General features: G+C 46.7%; 1 protein-coding gene across 1 annotated transcript in view; it reads left to right on the top strand.

Annotated features, from left to right (window-relative positions):
* LOC311148920 (A disintegrin and metalloproteinase with thrombospondin motifs 10-like) overlaps positions 1-12,477 on the top strand; it is a 63,967-nt gene that overhangs the window by 6,413 nt on the left and 45,077 nt on the right. Inside the window, exons 3-8 of the mRNA XM_084185945.1 lie at positions 4,722-5,092; positions 6,989-7,148; positions 7,406-7,608; positions 8,105-8,188; positions 9,578-9,723; positions 10,970-11,013. Of these exons, the coding sequence (XP_084042071.1) occupies positions 4,722-5,092; positions 6,989-7,148; positions 7,406-7,608; positions 8,105-8,188; positions 9,578-9,723; positions 10,970-11,013 (1,008 nt within the window). The remainder of the gene's footprint in view (positions 1-4,721; positions 5,093-6,988; positions 7,149-7,405; positions 7,609-8,104; positions 8,189-9,577; positions 9,724-10,969; positions 11,014-12,477) is intronic.

Here is a 12,477-nt window from a genome sequence, read left to right as displayed (position 1 = left end):
CAGAGTGTCCATGGCTTGTCATGCAGAACAAGGCACTGATTGTGTATTTCCTATGCTTAACCTCTGCACCCTGTAAGTCATCTGTTTCAAATAGTCTGCCACACAACTTCCTTAAAAACCACCACAGGCTCATTCATTTATCTTCTCTGTTTAAACTAAGCTCTAGAAGTACATTATTATTATTATTAAAAAATATATATTTTACCCCCTTTTTCTCCCCAATTGTGATCTTGTCTCATCACTGCAATTTCGCTCGGGAGAGGCGAAGGTCGAGTCATGCGTCCTCCAAAACATGACCTTCCAAACCGCGCTTCTTAACACCCACCCGCTTTTAACCCAGAAGCCAGCTGCACCAATTTGTCGGAGGAAACACCGTTCAACTGACGACCGTGGTCAGCCTGCAGGTGCCCGACCCGCCACAAGGAGTCGCTAGAGCGCAATGAGCCAAGTAAAGCCCCCCCGGCCAAACCCTCCCCTAACCCGGACGACACTGGGCCAATTGTGCGCCACCCTATGGGACTCCCGGTCACGACCAGTTGTGACACAGCCTGGGATCGAACCTCAGGCTGTAGTGACTCTAAGGCACTGCGATGCAGTGCCTTAGACTGCTGCGCCACTCAGGAGGCCAGAAGGGCACTTTTCTAACCCAAAAATGAAACCAGCTCCATTGATAATGGACGGTAATACTTTTTTATTAGTTAGCATTTATCACAAGTATTCACTGGAAAATGCAACAAGTAGTACGTCTGGTGTTATACATTACAGCGCCACTTTTTAGATTCCTCCACGCTAGTCATGTCTCCCACAATGGATATTGACTTCTGGCCAAGTGTAAGTTATTATCTCACAGAATGGTAACTCCTTGTCACGATCGTCTAAGGAGGAGGACCAATGCGCAGCGTTGAAGGTGAACATATTTATTTAGAGAATGATCACACGATCAAAACAACAGACGATAACGTGATGTCTACGGTTGAACACAAACCAAATAAGAACAAGAAACCACAAACAATGAATGCCTAACGGCTACCTAAGTATGACTCCCAATCAGAGACAACGAGCTACAGCCGTCTCTGATTGGGAGCCACCCTGGCCAACATAGATATACAACAACTAGAACATAAACAAATGAACACCCTGGCTCAACATACGAGAGTCCCCAGAGCCAGGGCGTGACACTCCTTTAAGTAATTCTAGATTAAAACCTTCAACAAAAACAGAATTAGAAAATGGGACATTTGCTGAGGGCATGAAACCTGCCTATATTTGCTGTCGCACTTCATGACAAGCTGCAGAATATTTTTGGCTAGTGTCTTTGTGTTTATTTAAAAGAAAGAGGACAAATATGCAGACATGGCGTAGTTGAAGAGTTGGGCTTTTTCTGAAAACATATTCTCTCCCTATTTCCTTGAAATAAGTGAATAATGAGGTATCGTGGTAGTGGCATTAAGTCATTTAGTTCAGTGTATATGTACAGTGCATTCGAAAAGTATTATGACCCCTTGTTACGTTACAGCCTTATTCTAAAATTGATTAAATTGTTTTCCCCCCTCATCAATCTACACACAATACACCATAATGACAAAGCAAAAACTGGTTTTTAGACATTTATGCACATAAAAATAAAATAAAAAATGAAATATCACATTTATTCAGACCCTTAACTCAGTACTTTGTTGAAGCACCTTTGGCAGCGATTATAGCCTTGAGTCTTCTTGCGTATGACGCTACAAGCTTGGCACACCTGTATTTGGGGAGTTTCTCCCATTCTTCTCTGCAGATCCTCTCAAGCTCTGTCAGGTTGAATGAGGAGCGTCGCTGCACAACATCTCCAGAGATGTTCGATCGGGTTCAAGTTCGGGCTCAAGGACATTCAAAGACTTGTCCCGAAGCCACTTCTGCATTGTCTTGGCTGTGTGCTTAGGGTCGTTGTCCTGTTGGAAGGTGAACCTTCGCCCCAGTCTGAGGTCCTGAGCGCTCTGGAGCAGGTTTTCATCAAGGATCTCTCTGTACTTTGCTCCATTCATCTTTCCCTCGATCCTGGCTAGTCTCCCAGTCCCTGCTGCTGAAAAACATCCCCACAGCATGATGCTGCCACCAACATGCTTCACCGTAAGGATGGTGCCAGGTTTCCTCCAGACGTGATGCTTGGCATTCAGGCCAAAGAGTTCAGTCTTGGTGTCATCAGACCAGAGAATCTTGTTTCTCATGGTCTGAGAGTCCTTTAGGTGCCTTTTGGCAAACTCCAAGCGGGCTGTCATGTGCCTTTTACTGAGGAGTGGCTTCCGTCTGGCCACTCTACCATAATGGCCTGATTGGTGGAGTGCTGCAGAAATAGTTGTCCTTCTGGAAGGTTCTCCCATCTCCACAGAGGAACTCTGGAGCTCTGTCAGAGTGACCATCGGGTTCTTGGTCACCTCCCTGACCAAGGCCCTTCTCACCCGATTGCTCAGTTTGGCCAGGCTAGGAAGAGTCTTGGTGGTTCCAAACTTCTTCCATTTAAGAATGATGGAGGCCACTGTGTTCTTGGGGACCTTCAATGCTGCAGACATTTTTTGGTACCCTTCCCCAGATCTGTGGCTCGACACAATCCTGTCTCGGAGCTCTACGGACAAAACCTTGTATAGAGAGGTATGTGCCTTTCCAAATCATGTCTAATCAATTGAATTTACCACAGCTGGACTCCAATCAAATTGTAGAAACATCTCAAGGATGATCAATGGAAACAGGATGCACCTGAGCTCAATTTCGAGTCTCATAGCAAAGGGTCTGAATACTTATGTAAATAAGGTATTTCTGTTTCTTAGTTTTAATAAATTTGCTAAAATGTCTAAAAACCTGTTTTCACTTGTAACAAAATTCCACAAAATTTGGAAAAAGTCAAGGGGTCTGAATACTTTCCTAATGCACTGTATATATAACTTTTCCCTCAGAATGAGGATCCGCAACACAGTCTCATAACTCAGACAGTCAACTGTCCCAGGCTGAGACGTGACAGACAGACAGACAGGCCAAGAGACAGACATACATACAGGCCTGACAGACCAACAGACAGACATACAGGCCGACAGACATACAGGCCGACAGACAGACAGACAGGCTCACAGACACAGACACACAGAGAGAGAGAGAGAGAGAGAGAGAGAGAGAGAGAGAGAGAGAGAGAGAGAGAGAGAGAGAGAGAGAGAGAGAGAGAGAGAGAGAGAGAGAGAGAGAGAGAGAGAGAGAGAGAACACTACAGTAAAAAGGGCCACTGTTCTCGTTTCCTTCTCTTTTTTTAAAGAGGCTAATTAAAGGTTCCTTTCTTCTAAAAGCTCAAATAAACCAAACTCTGGGTAGCGCTTATGGCAGTTTATTTTATAAAAGGTGAGCACTCTTCTTTTATGGGCCTCTCTGTTTTACCGGTTGTGTTTATTGGTGAGTAATGATAGTTTCCGCCTCCTGGTGATTAGATAATAGAGCAAAAGAATCTGAGGAATGGTTCGCCCTGTGGTGCCATAGAGCTGGGAGCAGCTTTCCATCAATTTTATGCCCAATGTTGTCTTGTGATAACATGAGCACTGTGTGATGACCTATAGATAGCTGGGTCTCTGAACCAGTAGGGGACCTAGGAGAGGATCAGACGCCACGCGACCCTTCAGACCAGACTAAGACCTACTGTACTCTTATACTGTATAGACAACTTTGCTCCCCTCATTTCCATTGTACCAGCCATATTTCCCTTTTGAAGTACCCTGCACATGTGGGCACAGTGCATTGGGAGGGGACTGACAGCAGTATGGCAGCCTTATGAAAACAGTGGTGGAGCCAAGTCAGCCCACTAGCTGCCACACACTCATTAATTAGACAGGCTTATCAGGTGGCTGTGTCTGGACAGATTACTGCTGCGCTGCAGAGAGAGAGCCACAGAACAAAGCAGGCAGGCAGGGCACGAGGAGCAGCTGTACAGCTGTGGAACCACGGAGGTATGGAGGGGGGGATGGAGGCGGGGAGAGTGGGGGTACAGTACACTTTTGAAACAATCTACTTTATCTGAATGCTGCCCTCTGAGTTCACTCCAGCCCTCCATGAGGCTTTCCTGTGTAAATAACATGAAAATACCACTTTTTATGTGGGGCAATTTGTGTATGTTGTCTGAAATGTTGTAGGGGAGTTATTCACAGCTCCTATAACTGGCTGTTGCAGAATGTGCTGAAGGATGTGAAATGGGTCTAGGGTTTGGAGGGGTCTGGGAAGCTGTAATGGTGCTTGCTGTTTATTTATGCTGGCCTGGCCACGTATACAGAGAGGCTGGGCATAGACGCAAGGTACAGACACTAATCCCTGCCTGTTTACTCTCAGTGGGGAGGGCTGTTTCTCAACAAAACAAGGCAAAAGGCCTTGATGAAAACTGGGCTCATTTCTGTTTAACTTTCCCTTGTTAGTGCAGTGTTTGGAGCGCCATGTTTGGACAATAAATCTCCGGGCGCGCAGCCGGAGACAGGAAGTATACCATTTCAGGGTTGCCATGGAGACATCCTTTGACCTTGGGAGGGATAGCGTAGACTGAGAAGTCCTCAAGAATCCCGCTAGTCACTACTGACTATGGCCTGTCCTCATGAGCGTTTAAGCCATGATGATAATGCACATACTGTAAATTCAACCAAAGTTTCATTGAAATGTCAAATTTGACCTTGAGTGTTTGTGCTGTCTCTCTCTCTCCTCTATCTGTTTCTGTCCAGCTGCGTTCCTGTCCAGCCTGGGCCAGTATGAAATTGCCATCCCGGTTCGCGTGGGGCCGCAGGGCGAGACCCTGGACACAGAGGATTGGGGTGCAGACAGCCCCAACCACCACCGGCGGAACCGCCGCAGTGCTGAGGACCAGCAACAGGACCCGTCCCAGATGTACTACCAACTCTCCACCCCCAAAACCAACTTCCTCCTCAACCTGACCCTGCAGGGGGGCCTGCTGTCCCGCCAGTTCCGTGTGGAGTACTGGAGGAGGGGCCGTCTGGCCTGGAGCCACCCTTACGCCCCCCAGTGTCTCTATGTAGGCCACCTGCAGGATCAGCCCCACTCCAGCAAGGTGGCTCTCAGCAACTGTAACGGCCTGGTAAGTACCTGACCCATCTAGTACTGCTAGCGCCACTGGTCTGTTGTCCTATGGTCTCTTGTCTTGTTGTCCGGTTGTCCTGATTTCCTGCTGTCTTGTTGCCCTGTTGTCTTGTTGTGCTGTTGTGCTGTTGTCTTGTTGTGCTGTTGTCTTGTTGTGCTGTTGTCTTGTTGTGCTGTTGTCTTGTTGTCTTATTGTGCTGTTGTCTTGTTGTGCTGTTGTCTTGTTGTGCTGTTGTGCTGTTGTCTTGTTGTCTTGTTGTGCTGTTGTCTTGTTGTCTTGTTGTGCTGTTGTCTTGTTGTCTTGTTGTGCTGTTGTCTTGTTGTCTTGTTGTGCTGTTGTCCTTGGCCTCAGGGGACCCAGGGCTAATGGATCTCCAGAGGTTTCCTCTCCCTCTGAGTGTAACATTATGATTCAGTGTACAAGGATAGCTCTGACCCTGGACTAGACCAGGGCATCTGTCTGGCCACATAGTATTCTAGGCCTGGAACAGGAATGCACCTGCGTATACAAGGGATTACCAAAGCCCATTCTTATCACCAGACTTCCCCTGCTGGTCACAACTAATAACGTCACTAAGGCATGTTCACAGCTGTACGTCTCGACCATTCAGTAGCCAGCTAGCACCGCCGCCCACGGCAGACCCTTTTGAAATAATGAAATCAGTCAAATAACACAATTCCAATATGCCTTTTGACAGATAAAAGCATTCTCCTTGTCCATTGATTCTTGTGATGTCCTTACAGCTAATAACTAATTGGGTCCATAATAACAGAGGTAAATACAACCAAGGATTTAATCTGCTCACAAAGTGTTAATAAACCCCACACATAATTACTTGTGGTCAGACTAGCATAACTTAATTCAGCAGGGAATCCGCTGTGTGTCCACGAGAGCATCACTAAACATATTACAGGATTAGGTGCACTCTGAAAGTGTGCCGCTATTGTAGAGACTAGAGAGGGCCGGGGGGAAACACTCACTGTGACCCTCGGAGGCTGCAGCCAAGAGATCTAATCAGGGGAAGTGTTACAGTGTCTCCCCGTCTCCTCTCTGTGGAAAGACTCATGAATCCCCACTGAGATAGGATCACTCTCCCTATGTATCTGACCTACAGAACAGTTTAGGAGAGAGGTGAGGGCCTGTGTTTGTTTAGGCCCAGGCTTGTGAGAGACTGATATGATTATAATCCCAGGCCAGGGATAGTTACAATATGTACTGTATCAACAACAACAAAAATCTAATTTTATTTGTCACATGCGCCGAATACAACGGGTGTAGACCTAACCGTGAAATGCTTGCTTGCGAGTCCTTCTCAACAACGCAGAGTTACAAATTATAATAAAATAAAAATAGTAACACAAGAGGAATAAAATACATAAGAATGGCGCTATATACAGGGAGTACCAGTACCAGATCAATGTGCAGAGGTACGAGGTATTTGAGGTAGATAGTGTAAAGTGACTAGGCATCAAGATAGATAATAATAAGAGTAAAATAAAGAATGGAGTAGCAGCAGCAAATGATGAGTGTTAAAGTGTTTTATGTGTGTGTGTGTGTGTGTGTGTGTGTGTGTGTGTGTGTGTGTGTGTGTGTGTGTGTGTGTGTGTGTGTGTGTGCAAGGGTGTGTGTGTATGTGTTGTGTCGGTATGCGTGTGTGTTATGTGTGTGTGTGTATGTGCTGTATGTGAATGAGTGTGGGTTTTGTGTGAGAGTGTCAGTGTAGTGTATCCACTGAGGGGAGATGAGGTGTCACAGGGCTGGCTGTAGACAGTACTACTGTAAATGGCCTGACAGGCAGCAGAGATAGGGACTTCTGTGCGTGTCAGTTCTTGTCCTGTCACCACCAACCTTCAGAGGGCCCCTGGCTCCCCTTTGCTTTCCTGGCTTTTCCAGCAGGGGGTGATCGTGGCGGGCGGTGAAGAGTACCTCGTCGAGCCTCTGACCCCGGCCGAAAACCTCACGAGAGCGGAGAGGGGGGAGGGCCGCCCACATGTGGTTTACAAGAGGTCATCTCTCCGCCACCAGTACATGGACCAGTCTTGTGGGGTCATCGGTAGGTAGAGCTGTCTGGGTACTGGGCACAACATGCCCCTTTAAACTCTCATGTTTCACAGGTTACAATTGGATCAGCATAGTTTATGATATACTCTGTACAGCAGTCTCAGTTTACAGGGCATAATAACCTTGTTTTAATACATTCAAATTAATGTCACTCTTATCATCAGTCAAAATGTTGTGGAGTGGCTCTTATCAGGTAGTGTACCCTCTCCTCTCTTAACCCCTATCTCTGTCTGTGTAACTGTGTCTCAGATGAGAAGCCAGGTAAAGGCATGTCCTGGTGGCAGAGGACTCTGAAGACCCCTCCCAACCCCATCGGCCGAGGCCAGCTGCCCCTGAAGAGGTCTGTGAGCAGAGAGCGCTACGTAGAAACACTGGTGGTGGCCGACAAGATGATGGTGGGGTACCACGGCCGCCGGGACATCGAACAGTACATCCTGGCTGTCATGAATATTGTAAGTTTCACATCGAGTCAGATCACTACAACTGGCAGGGTGGAAAAGTAGGAAAATATTTGAAAAAGCCCCACAATCTCCTATTGTCCCATCCACTTTATTGTGTCTGTGTTTAGGATTGCGTCTAGGATTGTTGTTACTGTGTTGAATGGTTATTCTGTCTTCACCTGCAGATAGTGTAGCTGAGGTCATAACATCTGTAGTAGTATTTATTTCACAGGATATCACTTCACACCCTGTCGATCAGATGGCTACACACACACACTCATGTCTGGAATGCCTTTAATGAATGGTTGGCCTTATTTTACTGTTCTGCATCCATCCTGTCACAAAATCCCATACAGAGGAAACTACAGAAGCACACTGTAAAGTAACCCAAATTACACGAGTTGTGTCAATTATGACAAGTGTCTTTCCCTTGGGTTGTAAGTGTTAGTGATGAATGATGTGTCAGCTCTTTTTAAGACTGGTCTTTTCTTGTTTCCCTGGAGGTCAGGTTGCCAAACTGTTCCAGGATTCTAGCCTGGGGAACGCAGTGAACATCGTGGTGACCCGCCTCATCCTGCTCATGGAGGACCAGGTATTCTATTCTAGACCCATTCCGGAAAAATCTCTGCCTTTCAATGGACTTAGTGGAGTCTGCATCCATCCACCCTGCCTCTGCTCTGCTCCGCATCCAACTCCCAGTCCAGTCCAGTTTGGTTTCCCGGGCCAGCATCTATGAGCTCCTTGTTTGTGTCAAATTTTTGGCTTAAGTGTCCTTCCTCCCCTGCTCCCGGTGGAGACTGTCTTGTAAGCAGAGCCGTTTGTGGCAGTGGAGGGAGAGCGGCCTGCCAAGCAGCCCAGCCATGACTGCATTTGTTGTTGCTGGTGACCTCTCGGGCCGTTGATATGACGCACATTAGTGCCCTAGAAAAGTGCATATAAAAATATAAAGCTAAATATGAAGCTGGGGCAGGCAGGCGGGCAGCAGGCAGGCAGGCGTGCCTCACTGTGGCCCAGTGTTCTATCCACCTGCTGCCTGGGGATTGACATGAATGTCATGTCACGTGCTTGGTCCCGGTCCAGTCCACCAGGCCAGTCAGCCAGGCCCCGTGCTGCTAACGGCATGCGGTCAAACTGAGTGCCAGGACAGGGTTACACTCTCTGGCGTAATGTGGACCTAATAAGCCTTCATACAGATGATTCAAAGGGTATTAGATGGGGACTAGTGGTTTTGCGGTGAAGGTACTGTGGCAGTCTAATAACAACCTGTATGATTCATACTAGACAGCTGAAAATAATCCCCTGTAATTTGCCCCGGGCATATGTCATCTGACAAAGAAAGAAATGAATAAATAAATGTTATGATCATTAGCAGAAGTATTAGTATTATTTTTGCTGTTCGGTCTGTTGAGGTTGGGGTAAGACCAAAAGTCGTCTCGCTGAGAGGAGCAGAGCGGGTCTGTCGTTTCCAGCTGAAAACTGACCCTGGAAAACAAAACAGACTAGCCAGCCCACTGAGCCCAGAGATGAAGGATTGTGGGATGAGACAATTACTAGTTATGTCACCACCATGGACATTCCTGTGTTACGAGCCTTACCCAGCTGTGACCAGGAGAGCATTCCCTTTCCTCTGTCAAGGTGGCTAATGGCAGCGAGAGAGCAAAGCAGAGGGAGCTCCTGTCCTCATCAGTCCAGTCCAATAGCCCCATGGCAGAGGGCTAGGCTGCTTAATACTAGGCTCATTGCACAGCTATGGTTGAACTGGTCAATTCTGTTTATGTAGTAAAAATTAATTATTGGTCCACATGGGGAATGTCTTTCTCATTACTCCTTCTGGCTTATAAATTATTGTCAGGTCATTGCAGATAGTAAAAGTGGCATATCTAGGAAAACCTAAAGATGATTATACAGTCATTTGATTATTTCACTGTACACTTCCAGATTATGTTGATTTCAGTTTGTATTCCCTCTCTGTCTCTGTCAGCCGACTCTAGAGATCAACCACCATGCAGGGAAGTCCCTGGACAGCTTCTGTAAGTGGCAGAAATCCATCCAGAACCGGAATGGCAACGGGAATGCCATCCCAGACAACGGCATCGCTCACCACGACACTGCCGTGCTCATCACCAGGTCAGCACTCACAGCACCGGAACATTCTTAGTGATTCAGTGTTGAGATAAGCATGCACAACTCAGACTTTCACATAAGTCATTAATTGACTTCAATGGGAGACTTGCGCAGAATTCGAGATAAGTGCACAGATCTCAAGACAGAATACTGCTCTTAGTACCAAAATGCACATGCTAGCATTGTCAATGCACATAATAAACCCTCTCTAGCCTAATTCCTTAATGATCCACTACTGAGTCTATTGGACAAAGATACTATATTGTGCTCAATTTATTCTTCTTTGGATTACGGTTTTAGTAAGAACTGACTCCATATTCTGCCCTCTGAGTTCACTGGCTCCTTCTCTTACCTCATGACCTCTCATTTTCGCCAAGTGTGCATTTGTGTCTGGTCCTGTCTGGAGTGACGGAACGTAGGCTGTTCTGCTCAACTGAGCATCTGGAGAGAGAGCGCTGTGGAGAGGGAGGGAGAAAAAAACGAGAGAAAGAGAGAGAGAGAGAGAGAGAGAGAGAGAGAGAGAGAGAGAGAGAGAGAGAGAGAGGGAGAGGGAATCAGAGTACAGCTGCCTTGAATCTGACAGCCCTGAGCCGGGCCAAGGAAGCAAAGTACAGTTTCAGAAATAGTGAGGCACTCTATTTAGGGGGAAAACAGCAACAGCAGCAACAGCAGAAACACAATACTGTAGAGAGATACAACAGAGCACCATTCACTGAAAAGTTCTGCCCATGCATGGGCCCCTGTTCCGACTCGCTTGTATTCTCTTTTCTTGGAGTGTCTTTGGATGTTTGATCTGTGAGAATAGGTTCTTTATATGAAGACTTTTATCGAAGAGGGATTGAAAATGTCCAGAGGACACTGCAGTAACCATCCTTTTATTTCCTGCCATTGTTCAGACCTTATCAGTCGCTTATCAAGTCTGTTGTGTGTCCATATAGGGCTTAGTGCCTCTGAGAGAGAGAGAAGGAGAGGGGAGAGAGAGAGAGGGAGAGAGAGAGAGGAGAGAGAGAGGGAGGGAGAGAGAGGGAGAGAGAGAGGAGAGAGGGGGAGGGAGAGAGAGAGTACAGAGAGAGGAGAGAGAGTGTGTGTGTGTGTGTGTGAGAAAGAGTCTGTGTGTGATTACGTGTGTGAGTGGTTTTTGCTGAATGTACTTTATGTTTTAGTGAGTGCCTGTCAGGGTGTGGAAGCACCGACTGCCAGAGTATTCGTTTGAGTAAATGGCCTGGTTTATTTTCCTTGCTGTTCCCAGGTACGACATCTGCATCTACAAGAACAAGCCATGTGGAACCCTAGGTAGGACATCTGGTCAAACCTGCCTGCCCCCGCCCGGCCCAGGAGAGGGCTAACCCTGGGCACACACACTGCACACAGGCCGCTTGTTGGGAAGCACTGAGCTTCAGTGTCAGACTATATATAATCTAGAGCAGCCAGGGGAGGGGATGTGACTCAGGAAACTGCCTTCATTTTCACTTTGCTCTCCCTCACTATTAAGTACCTACCTACCGTATCTCTGCTGCAGCTGACTTACCAGCATGACTGACTAGTACTGTCTTAAGGCGTCCTCATGCTTCCCAGACAAAACAGTTCAGTAGAGTTCGTGCATATATTATGACGACTTTTAGTGACGTTTCTGTTCGTTTTGGACTTCGGTTATTTTTTTTGGGGTTGTTCAGGCACACACTTTTTTTTCTGGAAGCAAGCCGAACTTTGCAGCCGAAGTCTACGCCCCTTCGTCGGTGATTGGTCAATAAAGTATTTGTTGTCACGCAACGAGAGACGACTCGTTTTCATGCAAATGTTTTCATTGAAAAATACTGCACTAAATTAGTTAGATGTAAAAAGCCAAACTGAAGCATGCTGACGCCTTTAGAGTGACACGTAGATGCAGAATCTAGGTTTTTAGATTTTGGTTAAGTTTATACGGATATATAAAGGTAACTGCCAAAATAAAGGAAACACTTGAGTAAATGAGGGAAACAAAGTATATTAAAAGCAGGTGCTCCAACCCAAGTGTGGTTAATGTTAATTAAGCTATTAGCATCACATCATGCTTAGGGTAATGTATAAAAATGCCCAGTTGCCCATTATTTTCACTACCATGGCTAGAAGAAGAGATCTCAGTGACTTTGAAAGAGGGTTCTCAAAGGGGGTTTAAAGTGTGTGTGTGTGTGTGTGTGTGTGTTTGTTGAACACATATGGGAGATTCTGGAGCGGCGCCTGAGACAGCGTTTTCCACCACCATCAACAAAACACCAAATGATGGAATTTCTCATGGAAGAATGGTGTCGCATCCCTCCAATAGAGTTCCAGACACTTGTAGAATGCCAAGGTTCATTGAAGTTGTTCTGGCGGCTCGTGGTGGCACAACGCCCTATTACACTACATGACCAAAGGTATGTGGACACCTGTTCTTCGAACATCTCATTCCAAAATCATGGCCATTAATATGGAGTTGGTCCCCCCTTTGCTGCTATAACAGCCTCCACTCTTCTGGGAAGGCTTTCCACTAGATGTTGGAACATTGCTGCGGGGACTTGCTTCCATTCAGCCACAAGAGCATTAGTGAGGACGGGCACTGATGTTGGCGATTAGGCCTGGCTCGCAATTGGCATTCCAATTCATCCCAAAGGTGTTCGATGGAGTTGAGATCAGGGCTCTGTGCAGGGCAGTCAAGTTCTTCCACACCGATCTCGAAAAACCATGTCTGTATGGACCTCGCTTTGTGCACAGGGGCATTGTCATGCTGAAACAGGAAAG

This window comes from Coregonus lavaretus (genome assembly GCF_964263955.1).
Source record: "Coregonus lavaretus genome assembly, chromosome: 21".
Classification (NCBI taxonomy): domain Eukaryota; kingdom Metazoa; phylum Chordata; class Actinopteri; order Salmoniformes; family Salmonidae; genus Coregonus; species Coregonus lavaretus.
This window is presented reverse-complemented; position numbering and strand designations above follow the sequence as displayed.